General features: G+C 36.3%; 1 protein-coding gene across 1 annotated transcript; it reads left to right on the forward strand.

Moving 5' to 3' along the window:
- The first annotated feature begins 1,782 nt into the window (after nt 1–1,782).
- LOC123532194 (uncharacterized) lies at nt 1,783–6,352 on the forward strand. Its single transcript, XM_053519546.1, has 2 exons — nt 1,783–5,885; nt 6,220–6,352. The coding sequence occupies exon 1, from the start codon at nt 1,797–1,799 to the stop codon at nt 5,187–5,189; it is 3,393 nt and encodes a 1,130-aa protein (XP_053375521.1). The 5' UTR covers nt 1,783–1,796; the 3' UTR covers nt 5,190–5,885; nt 6,220–6,352.
- Nucleotides 6,353–20,116: the final 13,764 nt, after the last annotated feature.

Genomic DNA, 20,116 nt, shown 5'->3' on the forward strand with positions numbered 1-20,116 from the left:
TAGACATAAAACCCAGTGTTGTACACAAAGTAGATTCGGTAAAGCTAAGTGTAGAACCCTCTGTAGTGCCTAAATGGGACCCTGCTGATTATGTTGAAAATCTTCAACAGACTGCCGTAATGAAAAACAGTGCGATGTCACGATGCACATCTGGTTTGGACCCGGGGGCGGAGCCCTTCCGGCCATTGAGTTCAGATAAACAGTATTCGGACATTTCAAAATACCTACTGAGGAGAGACTTATTAACAGAACGATTTTACAAGTTTGACGACAAGTCAGAGAACTTTGGAATGTGGAAAACCAGCTTTCGCATCATTTTAAAAGACCTTGAAGCATCGCCTGCAGAAGAGTTTGATCTCTTAATGAAGTATCTTGGACCGGAATCGAAAACTTATGCTATCAGTGTACGACAAGCAAGCTCGAACAATCTTGAACATGGTCTCACAATATTATGGGAGCGCTTACACGAAAGATACGGTTCGCCCGAGTTAGTGGAATCAGCGTTTAAGCAAAGGCTTGATAGATTTCCTAGGCTCACTGGAAAAGACAACAAGAAGTTATATGAGTTATCAGACTTGTGCAATGAAGTAAACGCGGTGAAACAGGATCCCCAGTATTCAACGTTGCTGAGTTACTTTGATTCGTCTACTGGAGTTCGTCCGATTGTAAACAAACTTCCGGTTCACTTACAAAACAGATGGATGACGAGAGCATCTACCTACAAGAGAGTGAATCAAGTACACTTCCCACCTTTCGGTGAATTCTGTGCATTTCTAAGAGAAATGAGCTCAATGTTAAATGACCCCGGGTTAAGTGTAACGTATAGTATGTATGAGAAACAAGACAGACAAGGGGTTATTGAAAAGCCTAGGCCCAGAGTTAGTGTACGTAAAACCGAGGTGTTTAAATGTAACACATGCCCTTTTCATGCAAATACAGATACTCACACATTAAATGAATGTAAAACATTTAAGAAAAAATCTGTGTCTGAAAGAAAAAAGTTTCTGAAAGATCACAATATTTGCTACAAGTGTTGCAATGCTGTAGACCACAATTTTAAATCATGTACATTTACAGGTAGATGCAGCGAATGTGATAGCGACAGACACCCGTCTGCCTTACATTATTTTCAGAGTGTATCCCCAAAGGATCACGGCAGGGAGAGACCATCTACGAACAACCAGCGGCCGCCTACCTTTGGTACAGATCAGCAGGTGCGTAGCAGTTGCACAAAGGTATGTGGTAAGGGCTTTTCTGGTAAGTCGTGCTCCAAAACCGTACTAGCCAAAGTCTACCCTAATGGTCAGCCGGCAAGGGCCAGAACTGTGTATTGTATCCTTGACGACCAGAGCAACCGTACATTGTGTAGGCCGGAACTTTTTGATATATTGTGTACAGACTCGGAGTCCGTTGGTGAAGAATGCTACACCCTTGTATCGTGTTCAGGAAGTTTCCAGACTAGTGGTAGGACGTTAAGTGGGCTTACAGTATCTGCACTTGATGATAGTTTTAGTATATCGCTACCCAGAGTGCTAGAATGTGTACAGATTCCAGACACACATTCTGAAATACCGACGCCGGAAGTTACACAGTACCACGATCACCTGAGTGATATCCCGATTCCTCCACTAAGACCAGATGTTGACATAGTATTGTTGATAGGCCGTGATGTCCCAGACGCCCACCATGTATACGAACAACGCCTTGGAAGACCTAATGCTCCATTCGCACAGAGGCTTGGATTGGGCTGGGTAGTAGTAGGTGAGGTGTGCCTAAATAAATCAAACGTCAACGTAATGAAGACGTATATACATAGTGATGGAAGGCCGTCGCTGTTCCAGCCATGCGAAAGTAAGATTGCCGTGAAAACGACAGACAACGATATATTCATAGAGACTGCGAATGACAATAAACAAGGATTATCCATAGAAGATAAGGAGTTTGTGAAGATGATGGACCTAGAATTTTGTCAGGACGAAACCGGTCATTGGTCAGCACCTTTACCTTTTCGTACTCTGCGAGTTCGACTACCAAACAACAAAGCTGAGGCTTATAGAAGAGCCAAGAGTCTAGACGCATCATTAAGACGGAACCCTACAAAACAGAAACACTGTATGGAATTCATGAGAGGTATTCTCGACAAAGGGCATGCGGAGCTTGCACCAAGTCTACAAGATGAAGAAGAATGTTGGTATTTACCATTGTTTGGCGTCTATCACCCAAAGAAAAAAGACAAGATAAGAATAGTCTTTGATTCATCAAGCAAACACGACGGTGTGTCATTAAACAGTGTTCTTATGAGTGGACCAGACCTAACTAACAGTTTAGCAGGAATTCTCATGAGATTCAGGAAAGAGAAGGTTGCCATCACCGGCGACATAGAACAAATGTTTTATCAGTTTCGCGTCCACAACCATCACCGAAACTACCTGAGATTCCTGTGGTACAGGGACAATGACTTTAGTAAACCATTGACAGAGTATCGTATGTGCGTTCACGTATTTGGAAACTCTCCATCGCCAGCGGTGGCCACTTACGGCCTTCGTAGAATAGCTCAGAATGCAGCCGAAGTCCATGGTGACGCAGTGTTTAACTTCGTAAAGAATGACTTCTACGTAGACGATGGTCTCACGTCACTATCTTCAGAAGATGATGCAGTAGCTCTACTGACGAACACACAGAGAGCGCTTGAAGAAGAAGGCAGGCTGCGATTCCACAAACTTGTATCGAACAATCCAAAGGTACTCGAACACTTTAAAGAGGAAGACCTAGCTAAGGCCTTGAAGACAGAAGATTCACCAACCGAACGAAGCCTTGGACTGAGTTGGAATCTGACCGAAGATTGCTTTGTGTTTCAGTATACGTTAGACAAGAAAAGCTACTACACAAAGCGGAATGTACTCTCAACTATAAATAGACTGTACGACCCGTTGGGCTTCTTATCTCCATTTACCATTTGTGGAAAGATACTACTGCGAGATATCACAAGTAAAGTAAACGACTGGGATGAACCGATACCCGAGCCATTGCGAAAGAAGTGGTTGTCATGGTTTGAATCCCTGCAAGACCTTCAAACGCTACGAATACCACGTACATATTTCCCACAGCACGTAAGATTCAACCCTGAAAGTGAGCTACATGTATTCTGCGATGCATCAGAGAAAGCCATAGCATCGGTTGCGTTTCTCAAGACAGTTACAGAGGACGGTAACATTCATGTTGGTTACGCGTTCGGAAAAGCTAAAGTAGCGCCAAAACACGGACATACCATACCGAGGCTCGAGCTATGCGCTGCAGTCCTCGCCGTTGAGATAACAGAAGCTGTATCTGAAGAGCTGTCGATTTCCCCTAGTAAGATCACATACTATACAGATAGCAAAGTGGTTCTTGGATATCTAAACAACCGGACCCGAAGATTTTACATCTATGTCGAAAACAGAGTGTCCAGAATTTTGAGATTTTCTAAACCTTCTCAGTGGCTATACATAGAAACATCAAATAACCCTGCAGATGAAGGAACCCGTGGTATGAAACCTTCGGACTTAAAACAGTGTATATGGCTTTCTGGGGAACCATTGTTGAGCATATCCAATGACATCAGCGCCAACTACCAGTTACAGAATCCAGATGACGACGTTGAAGTTCGCCCCATAGTCAAGAGCATGAAAACAGACATAAGGCTTGGAGTCAGTCGGTTTGAGAAATTCTCCAGCTGGAAAAGATTGATACTAGCAGTCGCAGTACTTATTCGTTTTATCAGACGCTTTAGGAAAGAAGCTTCTACCGCTGATGAGAGTTCCAACGGTGAAGAGTCGAAGTCCAGAGCCAAGGAGTGTATCATTAAACAGATACAGCAAGAATCGTTCTCAAGAGAGATTGGATGTCTCACGAACAAGAAAACCTTACTGAAGGACAGTCATGTTGTAAAACTGTCACCATTCCTTGACGAACGTGGAATACTTAGGGTAGGAGGGAGACTCAGGAAATCCCAGTTAGCAGCTCGGGAAAAGAATCCCATACTAATTCCTGGACGGTCCCACGTAGCTTTGTTAATAGTACGCTTTTACCATGAAGAAATACACCATCAAGGAAGACATGTCACAGAAGGTGCAGTTAGAAGCGCAGGTTTCTGGATCACCGGCGGAAAACGTATGATAGCGAAACTGATCCAAGCCTGTGTCCCATGTCGAAAGTTAAGAGGAAAAGTTACTTACCAAAAGATGGCCGACTTACCTGTCGATCAACTTACTCCAGCCCCGCCATTTACCTTTGTCGGAGTGGACGTATTCGGTCCATGGAGCATCGTCACGCGGCGTACCAGAGGCGGCAGTTCCTCATCCAAGCGATGGGCAGTACTCTTTACGTGCCTAGCCGTGAGAGCAGTTCATATCGAAGTCATAGACGAAATGTCGTCGTCGGCCTTCATCAATGCTGTCCGACGATTCTTAGCCATTCGAGGAAAGGTCAAAGTATTTCGATCAGACAGAGGTACCAATTTCGTCGGCGCTACAGACGATTTGAGTATAGACGCCATCAACGTCGAAGACCGGAATGTTAAGAACTTCCTTGACGATACAGGTACCACTTGGTTGTTCAACCCACCTCACGCATCGCATTTCGGTGGGGTTTGGGAACGCATGATAGGCGTAACTCGACGTATCCTAGACGCTATTCTACTAGAAAACAAGCATAAACACCTAACGCATGACGTTCTTTGTACATTCATGGCCGAGGTTTGTGCCATCGTTAACGCAAGGCCTATTGTTCCCGTTTCTACAGACCCAGATGATCCATTCATATTGTCGCCATCAGTGCTGTTGACCCAGAAGACGGCTGATAGTTCAGTCGATACCTATCAAGACTTAGGTGTCAAGGACATGTATAAGGCACAATGGAAATGTGTACAAGTTCTCGCCGAGACATTCTGGAAAAAATGGAGGCGCGACTATTTGTCTGGTTTACAGTCGCGACAAGTGTGGCAAGATCAATCAGAAGATATCAAGGAAGGTGACTTAGTACTCTTAAGAGACAAATCAGTAGTGAGAAATGAGTGGCCAGTTGGACTGGTTGAAACTGTTTACGCGAGTGATGACGGTCTCGTAAGAAAAGTAGCCGTTAAAGTAATTAAAGACAATAAACCTACCGCGTATATTCGTCCGATAGTTGAGCTTGTAAAGCTCTTAGAATAACTGTGTATGAGCTTAGAGCTCTTAGCATAACTGTGTACATGTATGAATTGTTACAGGTTTAAGAGTAGTTATGTGTGAGTTTTAGAAGCTTAAAATTACTTGTGTTCTACATTAAGTATTTTGAAGCGTACTTAAGTACAGTCTAGGATTTTGATTGTTTTCGTAAATGCACAATGCTAGTTTTGTTATTTTATGATTCAGTTAAAGTCACTACTTTGATAATTCTGATGTTTTGCATAAACTTTGAATAATGTCACTCTTATATGAATGCATGCACTTTATTTGTATAATGTCGTAACTTGCAAAATTATTTTTTTAAACCTTAGCAAAATTATGTTTTTGTGTTTAAAATTTTTGGTAACTGTGAGTTATATGATTGATGTTTTGAATCTTTTTTATAAATGATTATTAATTTTGTTGTATAGTGATATACTTCACAGAATTAAATCAGGCAGGGAGTGTGTTGTTGCACAGTATGTTGTTACACAGAGTGCGCTCTAGAGGGTCTCAAGGAGATCCCTCGAAGAGTCTTTGTGGTCTCTAGGAGACCTCCAAGAGTCGGAATTTATTAGTGGTATATGACCTTTATCTAGCTAGAGTTAACTCCCTTGTTGGTTATCACGCCATTTGTAATTTGTCAAAAGCAAAGGTCTTGGACCTTAAAATCAATAATTATCGGTATTATGGCCCCATGGTGTAGGTTTCTTTGATTGTATTATCATTTTTATATGTTCTACTATTGTTTTATGTACTTTGGTAAGGTTCCACGGTTCAAATATGCTTAAAAACAGTTTATTTGTGAAGTTCGGTTAGATTGTCTATAGTCCGTCACGTCATTTTTCCGGTACGATTTGTCCGGTTTGTTTTAGGCATCAGACTACTAAATGTTTTTTTTCTACTTAATGTTTTAGATCTGACTGCACTAGCTGTCTCTCTTTGATAATTTTTGCTACCAAAATACATTATCTAGATGTCTTAACTCAATAGTTTTGTAATTCATTTCTAAGGATCTTTTTTGTTTTCTTTGCAGTCTTTTACTCTCTGTGAGCATCCGATATAACTGTGGCCATCCAGTATTTCCTATGGTCATCTGTCATTGTCTCAGTGGACATTCAAGTATTATCTGATGTGTCATCAAGAAAGAATAAAGACATATAACAGTACATCGTTTATTGTTCGTCTTCTTCTTGGAAGTCAAGGACTTTACAGTTGTTATATTTATCACTTCAATTAATCATTTTGAAAGTGTTTCTTATGCTTTATGTTGAAGCATTTCTCTGACTGTTCAAGAGAACTTTGCTGCAAATAGTGTAACACTAAAAGCAACTGTCATCAATTGTAATTAGAATATTTTAAGTTAGTGGAAAGGTAATGACGCGCTGCAATTTCCGTGCAAGTATGTATTTGTAAGCAATTCGACATTCTCCTGACGTACATGTAACTTAACACGATCACTGCTTTACGTAAAAATAATAAATGCTGAAAAAGCAAATGAAGAATACGTAATTTGACGATTTTCCTTTCAGGTCCACTACCTTAAACAAATTATTAGGTGTTTTATTTATTGTTGTAAACAAGGTTAGCGGGTAACTAAAGATATTCGCATTAATTTACAACTTAAACTATTTACACAACTTGAAAAAAGTTTTTTTGGGGCCTCTCATTTACAATTATATCAACACTTATCAGATGAATTGTGGACAATATTGATTGCACAGTGTTGTAGAGGTTTGTTTACATTATAAAAAAAATAATAACTTATGTCAGGTAAATTTTTGGTATGGTTTTGGTAAGCTTATAATAAAGAACATGTCATTCTCTTTCACTCAGAATGTTTTCATGAGTTTTAGTGTCTTGGCTTGACTTGGATTTTGAATTGCTAAAATACAAAAAGAAAGTTCAGTATGAGCTTTTTCAAAGTGTTTAAAATAGACTAAACATAAACTATTCTCTATTTTAGGTACCATCTTACATACAGTGCAATGTATGAGACTCGATATTCTGACATTAGGAGAAAAATGAGGACAATTTATAGGATTACATAATACGTTAGACGGCAATTGATTTTTAAAAAAAGATATGTTGACTTTATGAAAGAAATAATTGCAAAAACTTAGCTATTATTGAGTTGCATTGTAAACTAGGAATTACTCCATTTCATCAAAATCGTTAACCAGACAGTTTTGAGTGGAGAACTTGCGGAGTAGTCGATCACGGTGAAATGTTATTGACTGATAATGATTCTTGCGAGTTTCAATGTTCACAGCGAGGCACAATTCAAACAGTAGAGTACAATCATGAGAAACACCACCAGACATTATATACTTGGTGAATTCATACTAGTCGATATATGAAATTATGTTGCTTGAAGGGATACATACAAAGTGTCTTGTCTTGTATTACAAGTAGTTTTGAGCTAGAAATTCATTTACTCCTAAGATAAGATTTATCTAAAGTCAGCAAGATGGCAGTCAAGTACAACAAAAGCTTATGTGAGCTTTTGTACAGACTTAAGAGTAAAACATAGTATGTACTAAGACCTTGTTTATTCCACTATATAGGGTATAGTGAGGAAAACTCCTCATTATCTTTGAAGGAATGGGTTCAACGTAGCGTAGGTGAATAACCTTGATATGAAATTTACCATAACGAATGTGTAGCCAAAATGAAATTTAAGTCTGTCTGTTCTTTAAATACATAGAAAGGAAACCATTTACAGAACTTGAATTTGTTTCAGCTCAGAAATATTTACATATAGAAAATGCTGTCAAAGAATAAAATGTTAGCACTGATCTTTGTTCCAATTATAGGCCTTTGCTATATTCATTTTATAGGTTATTTTCGAAGGCACATTCCATGCCGAGCTCCGAGCTCGTCCATCATACAATTTGCTTCAGTCGAAAATCATGTGAAGATGGTCTGTACTAAAAACTTTGCTATTCACAGGGTGGCGCATTATGTGGGTGCATCCGTGTCCTATGTACGCAGTTCTAGTCCCATTTGGAGGTGTCAAATTAAACGTATTTACTGCTTATATATACGTTGTGGACTAGAGTATTTTGATTTATTTTGTGTTTAAAGTAAACATGTTACTAATGATAAAAGATTAACCCAAAATAAAAGATAAAGAATGACAAAAGTCATTCCATTCTTTCAAGACTTACATTTTGCATGAACTGTGTAAGCATGTTTCTTGGAATATATACAGTATTAAAACTAAGTAAAACTATCAAGTTTCCGCTGTTCAGTTCTATTCAAAATGTTTTAAATTATTAGGCGTTATAAGCAATGTTGTGACGAATAAAAATCATTTTGTTTTTACATTGGAAATCGCTATATACAGCATTAATAAACTGGTTTGACACCTTATTCTGAAGTTGTTTGCTTAATGTCTCATTCAAGACATTAATCTTTATCTAGAAAAAAAGTCAATAGTCCTACAAGATCTCGTTTTACAAATGAGCGTCTTTTGCCATATTTATTAAATATTCATATTTCACCATCAACACCGACATTATGTATCAAACATTGCGTGCTGTGGCTGTCAACAAGATACAACATACTTCATCTACGCCTCTTAAAACAGATGTAAATAAAACATATCGATATTATTGCATTACATCTAGTTTCCTCACTTGTGACTGATCATATCAAACTGCGCTACAGGAAACTTTCAATAAATCTCAATAACGTCCCTACATGTTGTAGGATGATTATATGTCGATGTTTGATCTGCAGACAATAAAATAGAAATAGTGGAAACTCATAGGTCGTCAAACACTACGAAAATGAAAATGTTAAATTGAGCCGGTTAATGGACGGTAATGAAAATGAATACTACTGTCACGCCCTCTTACACCGGGTTGAGAAGAACTCAACATTAGCATGTGTTACATACAAAAATACAATTCAAAGACATCGGCATATGATTTCCTACGTTGTACATGGAACCTTCAATCCTACACAATGTGCAATTCCATGAACAGCGGCATATGGTTTCAAGTTAAAAAAAAATTGACAGGTCTAAACGAGGTAAAAATGGCATAAATAAATAGCTCAAAATTTAAAGAGGGGATCTGAGATTATGGAGCCTGCATATCACAGAACTAGAACTGTCGAATAGCAGGCACCATATCCAAATGATAATTAAACAATATCCAAAACTACAAAAGAGGGAATAATGAAAACACACAAGCCTAAATGTTCAAGATGCATAACTAAATAGTATCACTAACACAACATAAATGACGTGCTGAACGATACGAAACGACTGGAATATAGCAGCCAGAAAACTAATGGCAGATTTATCTAGCTGCTCAGTTATACCACATTATCCCTCTTGCTGCGTTTCCCTTTAAAATTCACTTAAAGCAGTTTCCCTTTTGTTAGCCAAAAAAGTCGACACGTTTCAATGTATTATGCATAACAAAATTCGTTTCAACGGACTATGCACAATTAGAATGTATGAATAAAAGCTTAAATCTAACAAAGTCGTAGCCTACTCATCTCATTTGATTAAAAGCAACACGACGATAAAAGTCGAATAAGAAAAGTCAACTCAAAACTCAAATACCTTTTACACATTTAAAGTCAATTAAATTAAAAAGACGTATAATCAAAAGTTAATGGAGACTTTACTATATTTAAGTTTTATTTTTTGATGTTTTGTAACACAATAAGGGGCTATTTACATGTGTATCTATCTACAAATTTCTTAAATGTTTGTTTAAGGAGACGATAATTTATTTTGTACTATAATATTATATATTTTGGACATGTTGTCTTTGTTAGCGTAGGAAAAACATTCACTTCCAAATCAACCTTTTGCGACTTCGAGTACTTTGACTTATTTGTAGCCATGAATATAATTTTATTAGCCGATCTGGAAACACACTTTCCAAATTTGAAGTGAAATATTTTGCCAGTTAAGGAAAACTTTATTAACAATATATAAATATATTATTAAATTATACAGCACACAAGTGAAAACATCAATTTTTGTAGACTCCACGTAGGTACATGCTGGTACTGATATTGAATGTATGCAATATAGGTCATCAAAGTTTTCAAGGAGACATATTTGAAGCTCTTAATACTATTTTACACTAAAATGCGAGAGGAAAAAAAGTTGTAATCAGATAAATGAAAACCAAAATTACTAGACTGGGACTAAATGACTGATAGTTTTGATGCCGGGGCAGATGGCAACTAGAAAATACAATATCTCCAGGAGACTCGTTAAAGTAGTTTAAGGAAATCTTTACAGAATATTATCAATATTTATTCTAAGTTGTCGTCTGCAAGTGAGCAGCTGTTCGACTAAGCTTCAAACTTTCCTCATTATCGACCAAAAATGAATGAGAATAGAATATGGTTAGAGTTGTGAGAGTTTTCATGATGTAATGAATATAAATGTTTTATACTCAACATGTCTCTTTTCTTTCTAAAGCGCATGCATAAGGGGAATTAAGAAATTTTTTGAGACAAATGAGTTCCTGTAGAAATTATTTTAATACAAGCAAGATTTTTTTCATGGCTATAAAAGGGATTTGAATAATCGTGTCCATTGAAAATTTCAATGGATGGATACGGGCTCAATCAAACTAATTGTTATCTTAGATATTGACCAATAAGATAACGCGGGTTATTCATTGTACTTCTCTTGTTGCTAACCAGCCATTGCTTACCACAAGTTTTCACTTAGAAACCGTTACAGATTAATTCTTATAAATTTGATACATTTTTTGTTCCAAGGAAGTAGTGTTGAAGTGTGCGTTGGGAATATGTAACGCCGACCAGCGGTAACCGGAAAGGTTAGAAGGGGGGAAATTTATTTTGTTCCGTAAACCAAAGGCAGATTTAGAAAAATGTAAGCGTTGAACGTTGAACGGATCAATAAGCAATCTGCTCAAATATAATTCTAATAAACTTTATATTAAAACGTGTGTGACAGTAATGTGCATGGTATAATATAATTACATACATTATACATTATGAATTGTCTGTCTCTCTTTACTCTTTCGTCTGTGATCGGAATTTTAATTTGAGCTAGCTGAATAAATTTTAATTTAGGCCGATCGCGGAATTCAAGATATTAGATATATAATTTATTTATATCTTATTTCATACAAAAGTAACAGCTAATCTTCTTCAGCAATATATTCTCGCAGTTGAAAGTATCTATATTTTCGCATTTGCCTGTTTGTTAACTATACTATATAAAAATACTTTATTAAGCGGCTGATCTTCTACACAGAACATTTCTAAGCATAAAGCGCACACTGAACGAGTTATAAATAAAGTTAAAACATATACATGCGAAATAATTTTACATAAAATACCAACATCATTATTCGAAAATATAAATATGATTTTGACAGTGCACGGCATATTAACTTTATTTCAAGAAGTTTTTGTGAAAGATGAAACGTAAGCTTTTATAAATCAGACATTAAATCAAGAGCATACAGATAAATATTCGGAAGTAGATTTTAATACTTTCTCATTACCTATTATGTAATGATATTTCTTTCATATTCGTAGACAGCAAGTATGAAAACAGTATCCCCTGTTTCGACACCATTCTGTTCTATTCTAGAAAATCTGACAACTGATGAGTTGAAACTGATTTTCCTGTCAAAGCTTTCTTTGCTTTAACTGCAATTTAAAAAATCAAATATACGCACATGTCCATGCAGTTTAGAATGTCGCTTCATATATTTATTTTACCTTACGACTATTGTAAACTATTTATAACTACCATTAATACTGTGATATAATAAATGCAAATGGATTTATTTTATCTGTTTCTTTTCTCTTTTTTTCATTTTTATTATTATTATTTTAAATTTTATTATTATTTTATTATTATAAATGAAGACATATTTAATTATATGAACCGTCAAGTTGACAGATCACAGTTTTTCGTTTCCTTGTTTCCAGCAGTCTAGCAACAACAATGTTACAATGTTAATAGTTTTTGGCAAGATCTTTGTCCCTCTTGGTTTGTGCCATTGCTGTGATAGACTTGTGCAACTTTGCTGGTCTGGAATTTGTCTAACTTAATTGTGGAGGACATTTAATCAGCTCTATGATATGCGAGCAATGTCCGTCCGCACTGAAAACAAAATTAATAAGACTACAAGAAGTTTTTTTAAGTTGGCACACAAAAATTAGTACTGAAATGTACACCAGGCATGGACATATGTTTATTTTTAAGACAACTGCGTGGTATTTTACAAATATATATTATAATGGGAATAATTAACTTAATTTATATCACAGCGGTGATCGACAGGTCAGCAATTAGTTACAACAGCAGCGCGAGCGCAAAACATACTTGTAAAATAAGAACAGTAAAGTATCACGCAACGTTAATAAAAAGCTATTGAACTAATTAATACATTTTTTTCGGCGACGCCGTCTAAATTCGTTTTCGTTACCTATGCCACGTGACTTCAGTTTGCAAATCAAACTGCTTGATAACGCATTATAGGTAATTTATCAAAATGGAAGATTTATGCAACACTCTGCCTGATTGGACGAGAGTGTCAATTTCTTTCACTCTGTTGATTGTGCTACGCTGAGTGAAATGTAGACAAAGCGTTTATCCTAAACGACGCTGTTCACAGTTTTAAAGCTAACTTCTGCTCAGTATATTTAGCAAGAATATTAGACTTACAAAGTCTGTTGAGATCAAATAGTCTGTAATAATATTAATTCAGTCTACAAGAATATTGATATATCTCAAAATGATAAGTAAGTTTAATAAAAATGATAAAAACCTGTTCAAATACCAACATATATCAAATTAAAAAAAGAGCTGAATACGGTCTGCGTATCACATGAATAAGGGTGTGATAAGAGTCTTTTATGTAGAGAAGTGCTTTTTAAAAGATTTTCCTTGTTACAATTGTCATCTGTATATGAAAAGGTTTCTCGCTTTTGTGACTTATTCAGATTGCATATTAAAATGAGTACTTGTTTGCTTTGATATATTTGTTATAAATTATTTAACTGATTTATTATACTCGTATATGAATATTTTTCTTTAGTATGGTATGCAAATATTGAACTCAGTTGATATCTGTTTAATTATATATATGCTATATAATGACTGAAGCTCATTACACTGAAATAAAGGTACGCTGTATACAGTTTATCTATGTGATATGACTACGGTCAAACTTTGCTTATGAAACAGAAATATTGAAATAATTACAATTGTATGTTTTGCTTGACCTTCACTTTTTTTATAGGTGTGACGGCATTGTCCAAAGATTCATGAATAGCGAATATGCATTTGTTAAAGCGGGATCAGTTGGCCTATTTTAGAAATAAATAAAAATAATAAACAAAAAAATCCTTTAATTGATTTTTTCTCATGTATTCTAATCAAACTTGATTTGTAGCATATTTATTAGGCCCGCAGCTAACTTTGTTCAGCTGGGACATTTGACCCCATTTAGGGGCTGCTAGAGCTAAAACTAGAAATACCTTTGACTTCATCTCAGTGTTGTAATATTTTCTGGTTCTTCGGGATCATTGATTTCAATTAATTTAGATTTGAAGATTGAATACCGCTTAAGCCGGTGCTAGGGGGGCGTGGGCAGTGTTGCATTTTCCATTACTGCGCATGAACAGACTCAATCAAACCGAGTCTGCAATTTTCACTGTTTGCCTTGTTTTCGGTGCTTCCGAGGGATCTTCTTTCCAGATTTTATTTATACAGCGTCTCATGAACAGCTTGGTGGATCTTTGTCATACTTGGTCTGGAGCATCATTATAAGGTCCTCTTCCAAATTTATTTATATAGGAAGTCAGGCCCTATTAGGGACCACTATAGCTAAAAGTAGATATGCCTTTCTTTGCATTAACCACTAGAATGTAATGGATTTTTATCAAACTCGATGTGTAACAATATCGTAAGGTCTCCTGCTGTTTTGTTACAAATGGGGATAGGGACCAATTTAGCTAAAAATATAAACACGTTTAATGACCTCTATTCATGAACTCCTTCATGAATCTTCATCAGACTACTGCTGTAATTATTCGTCTAAGGATAAACGAAACAAAATTGCAACCCTACGAAACCTTTGCGAAAAATTAAAAGAGAACCATTTAAATTGTTAAAGTGCGGTGTTTAGTTTTGCAATTTGAAAAATGTTAGATGAAAGATGAATGTTAGATGCAAAATTCATAAACTTCTTTCCTTATTACAATTCGCCGACTATCATTTTTAAAGATATTTCTTGTTTATCATTAGTCTGTTGTTGCTTAAAAGATAAATAAGATTATAATTATACCATGCATCTGCATAAGGACTCAACAATTTTCCTGCCATCAATATCTAGCGAAAAACGGTAAGTGTTTTTTCTTTGAGAACGCCAACATTTTGCGCTAACTTTTACCGTGGTTTCTTCTGAGTCAACCTTAATGTCATGTACATAACCTTTAGTAAGACAATTAAGCCTCTTTGACAGCTATCTTGGTGCATTTTTGTTCACAATTTGGTAAGTGTTTCACAGAACCAAGGGGCGGAGTTTATTGATAGGTTTACGGATCCATGCATTAAATCAGAGAAATCTTCCCTTACCTTTTATTTTTTATGGATGAGTTACAAGCGTTTGAACACATCACAATTCTAGACATTGTTGTTATTTCAACGTAAGCAAGATGGTCCCAGGTAAGAAGTAAATTAGGTCCTACATAAAGATAAGCTGTTCACTGAATATACCAGCCAAGCATATTCTACAAGCATTTAAAACTGTTAAATTTGCAGTTAAGCTTCGATCCTTTTCCAGAGCAACAGTTTATAAGTGGGTAAGGATATTCAATAAGGGAGAGTCCAACCTCTTGTAGGGCGTCCTAAAACTTCAGCATCCTCTCATTACATTTCTCATGTAGAAGCTTTTGTATCAGGAAACTAAAGATATACAATTTCAATAAAAAGCTGCACCAGTCGGCATTTTATCGGGAAGTGTTCATGAAATTCTGACCACTTGAACTTAAGTAAGGTGTGTGCAAGGTGTGTATCCCATCTTTTGACCAAAGAGGAAAAAAGCCCACCATGAGTTCTTATGAACTTTTTTCTTATCTTTGCTGAAAAAAAAGCGCTGGTTGGACGTCGCTACATTCCAAAAACGTCCTTGATAGTGCAGTATGTAAGTGTTGCATAGTATGTCAAGGGCATGTTATTTGCGGCTTTCAGGTCATGGAAAGCTCGGACGGAAAAGTCAATATCTGCTAAAGATGAATATTTTGAGGGACTGGTGTAGGCAATATGCTTAACTACAGATTTTTCTATATTTCACAGATAGTCTAAACAATATCTGAATTCCCCTTGTATGATGTCTATTTGTCTTTATTTGTCGAAGAGTTCGCTAATCATTTACTACATGCCCGTAGTCTTCACCTTGATCTTTATAAAAGTATTAAATCCATGCTTATCATTTTGCAAAAAAACACAAAAAAAAAAAACAACACGTGAGACAAGTCAGACAACAGCGAAAATATTGTTCAAGTGTATATAAAGGATATAACATGAGTGTATTTTCATTTTGAATTTTTATTTTTATTTAACAAGTTGAAAAAATATTAAAATGCGAGAATTTGCCAATGATCAATTTTATCAAAAATTCAATTCAAAGCTTTATAACCCTAGTATAATACCAAAATTACGTAATGCCTTTATTTCACTCCCATGGCGTCAGACTTGTGATAAAAAGATACTTAAAATATTTGTTTAATGTATTATTCAAGACAGTAATTTTTCTCTAGAATATTGCAGCACCAAATGTCCTATTGGCTTTACTATATATTCTTTGTTAATGAACCTTACGTCCATAACATATTAAGGCACATCCAATATTCAACTTTAGTCTTACATATGGTCCCTAGCCCCATGTGGTTCTGGGACGATCTGTGTATGAAAAGAATTGGAACCACTGCCTTACCCTTGCATGATCGTAAGAGGCGACTAATAGGGTCTTAACACTTGATTTTGCAGTAACTCTGTGATTCCAGCAGGTACGCAAATTTTGATTCCATACCTCATGTTTTTATTTCGATGTAAATGAGATGTGGAACCAAAATTTGTAGTCCTGTTTGGCGCCATATAACCTATACTGTGTTGGTGCGCCGTAGAACCCAAATAAATAAATAAATAAATATGGTCTCTAAGTGAGTGACATCGCCATTGCGTGTTTTGCCTGTCATCAACAAACAATGCACTTTATCATTTACGTCATCGATAGTCCATCATGAAAGGTCGTACTCAAAGAGCGAATAGAAGTCACTAAATAATGTTAGTTAAAAACCATTGTGTAGCTTACATTTAAAAGAAAGTCAAAGGGGCCTTTTACTATATTTAAGTCATTTCGTTTGAGGTTTTGTGACAAAGAGAAGTCATTAAACATGCGTGCCCGGTTATATATGACTTTGTGTGTTTTAGGGAAGAATGATTTCTGGCACTTTCGTGTTTCCAAGGAAACACTTTTGCCAGTAAAAAATGCCGTGTTAGTGTGAACAGGGAAACATTTGCACGCTGAAATATAATACGGTCGATTTGAGAAAAAGGAGAACAGATATCAAAATAACAAAGTGTAAAACCACGACATAAACGAAAATGTTGCAGGCTCGGCCGCAACTATAGCACATATGGCGACATTTCAGCTTTGATGGTTGAGGAAGATCCTAGGTGCCCCACCGTTCATTATTTCATCACAGACGGGCACCTGGGTAGAACCACGGACCTCCCGTAAGCCAGCTAGATGGTTTCCTCATATGAAGAATGCAACGCCCCGACCACATCGGTGAGGGCGAGGGGAAGGGGTGTGTGTGTGTGTGGGGGGGGGGGGGGTGGGGTTGCGGGGCAACGATTTTATCAACTCGACCACGAAGGCCCCCATAGGGGAGATCATCATATAAACGTTAGTTCTTACTCCTCTAACACCCGCTGCACATTCTAATACATTTTGTACATTGAAAACCTGAGTTCAAAGGATATAATAAATGAACTGGCTTTCGGGTATGATAGCTCTCTCTCTCTCTCTCTCTGATGAATGTTAATTCGTCTATATGACAACCCTATCTCACTAGAACGGATACGTAACTATTAAATTAAAACCGGTATTAGCCTAGACATTTTGCTAGTATTTAAGTGATAGATGAGTAACAAATTTTTGCCCCCCTCTCTCCCCCCTTTCACCCCCAAAAAAAAAAAAACTCTCAAATTAAACACATGTTTTTCCAATGTTTTTGGTAAAACGGTTAAACGTTTTAAAAGAGGTTATGACCAAATGATCTTGGGATGCTACATATTTAACTTTGCTTGTGCTTGCCATGACAGGCGGAAGAGTCAGTCCGTTATAGGCAGTCTGAAGCTGAATTGCTTTGTAGTTTGTCTTTAATGATGTTTCTCTTGTTGCTCTGTTTTCTGCAAATACATTTAGTTTAGGTTTACCACTTGCAATGTTTATATATTGTGCCATTCGCCAAAAATGTGAAATTTATACAGCTGGAATAGTGTCTAGTTATATTGTACAGTAAATTTGAAAAATATTGAATACAAAAAGATACGATTTGTTCGCTTTTAATCGCTTTTAGCTCCCCAGCGGTGGTTTCCTATCTTACCGTTCCATTTAGCAGTGCCCTGTAAGGTTAAGTTCTTGGAAGATGCGTTCCTGGAACGTAGCTTTTCCTGTTGGATCCCTTTTTCTTGATTTGAAAACGTTTGAGAAGGATTAACAACCAATGATCACTAATTACAAAAAAAACCACGAGGCAATGGCAGTACCTTGCAAAATGTTCAAAAATGAGAAATTGAAGGGTTTGCTAACGAATCCAAGACACACTTCTCTCTGGTATGTATTAAATAGAAGTCTTCAGTGTTGTTTTTTTCTGTTCCTTTGTTATCATAGAATACATCTAATTTTAATGTATCTGAATTTCGCTTATACAGGTGCTAGGAGGCGCGTGAGGTTTTGCACACTTTATTACTTCTTATGAACAGAATCAGTTAAGCCGAGTCTCTATTCACTTTATACTGTTGCTTTTTATGCTTCCTAGTGATTTTTCTTAAAGATTTTATTCATAAAAAAGAGTTTAGAAAAGAAACATTTAAAGTGATATTCAAATTACAAAAGGAAAAAGAAATAAATAAATGAAGTCTCTACCAAGTAATCAGATAACTGAAACACCTCATTTACCCGCCGCTTAGCTTAATAGGGAGAATGCAGATCTACGGATCTCGGGGTCGTGAGTTCAATCTATGGTCGGGTCGTGTGTTCCCTGTGAGGATTTGATAGAAGACATTGTGTCTGAAATCATTCGTCCTCCACCTCTGGATCCATGTGGGGAAATTGACATTTACTTGGGAAGAACAGGTTTGTACTGGTATAGAATCCAGGAACATAGGTTTGTTTAACTGCCAGCTGTTACATTACTGAAATACTGTTGAAGATGGCGTTAATTAGGCGGAACAAAATGATTTATACTTAAGATGTCAAAGCAAATGACAGGGAGAAAATAAAATGTCTTCAAGAGACTCGTTATCATAGTTTCAAGAAATCTTGACAGAATATTATATATCTATATATTGTTGCACTAAATTTCGAACTTTCCTCACATTAAGAATGATGAAGTTAGCAATAATGAGACTTTTACGTAGATATTTCTAGGATTATACAGCTGGATACAAAATGATTAGAACTATAGTCTCTGAGTCAATATGGACTAAAGCAAACTACAAACTACTACACAACTTCTGTTTGCTAATGATGCCTTAAGATTAATAATTAACTTTCTGAATTTAACTGGAAACATGTCATACGACATGCAAATCTATAAATACTAAGTAAACGTGTTATATGCACTATTTATAGATACTTTTGGAAAAAACGTAAATCTCACCAAAGAAAATATATGAGGCAGAATGTGAAATTCGCAAAAAAAAAAAAAAGGATAAAAAGGGTTTTGTTCGCTCTTCCACGCCCGCAAGGCAAATATCTGGTTATGTAATATGAAAAAAGGATTTTTTCTCCCCGTAACTTTTGGTAACGACAGCTACTTACGACGTTTTGAAATGTTAGCCATTTCTGAATTATTTGTATGTACATCACGAAATATGTTTACGTTGACTTCATCTGTTACATAATCCAGGTCAGAAAGTAATTTTCTTGGCACCTAGGGAGTAATAGTGCCGTGTGTTGATAAAAAAATCAACGTTGAAATGCAAAATTTGGACATTTAAAGACATAATTTCCGCATCTTCCATTATATATCCAAACTCACAGGTTGACTTATCGCGTAGTTTGGAAATAAGTCAGCGTTAAGAATGCTATATTAAATTCTTAATCTTCCACAAAGACAGTTTTTTCACTGGATCTTGGCATGTATTAACGGAAGAGATATGAAAAAAATAATAATAAGGCAGTTCATGTGCTGATAATACACGATTGTTTTGAAATGTTGTGCCAGGGTCTAATATTTATTCTTTCGCTGATGAACATGTGTTTTATGTGTCTAGTTTCTTCAATAAAAGCCTCTTTTTGCAGCATAAAGATGCAATCCAATTCATAGTACGTTCTGCTGTAGTGTTGCCAACCCTGCGCATTTTTGTCTCCCCTTATAGCCCATGTGTTTACTCACTCACTCCCTTTGTTTACTCATGAAAGAGAAGACGGTTCTGTTTTCTTCGATAATCGCATGCAACTTGCACGATTTATTATTTTAAAGGGTCATATAATAGAATTTGGGAATTTTCAGTCGGTATGTTTTTATTTTATTTCTTACAGAATTCATATGATTCATACAATGAGGTCAATACGTTCGTCTTCAAGTAACAGTTCGTACACAATATAACCCATATGTAAAATTATCATTCTTCAAATTGTGTTCCAGTTTACTGAATTTTGGAAGTGATATGC

Source organism: Mercenaria mercenaria, chromosome 1 (genome assembly GCF_021730395.1).
Source record: "Mercenaria mercenaria strain notata chromosome 1, MADL_Memer_1, whole genome shotgun sequence".
Lineage (NCBI taxonomy): Eukaryota > Metazoa > Mollusca > Bivalvia > Venerida > Veneridae > Mercenaria > Mercenaria mercenaria.

Coding starts and splice junctions, on each gene's coding strand:
- LOC123532194 (XM_053519546.1), top strand. CDS start 1,797: ATGAAGACGTATATACATAGTGATGGAAGGCCGTCGCTGTTCCAGCCA.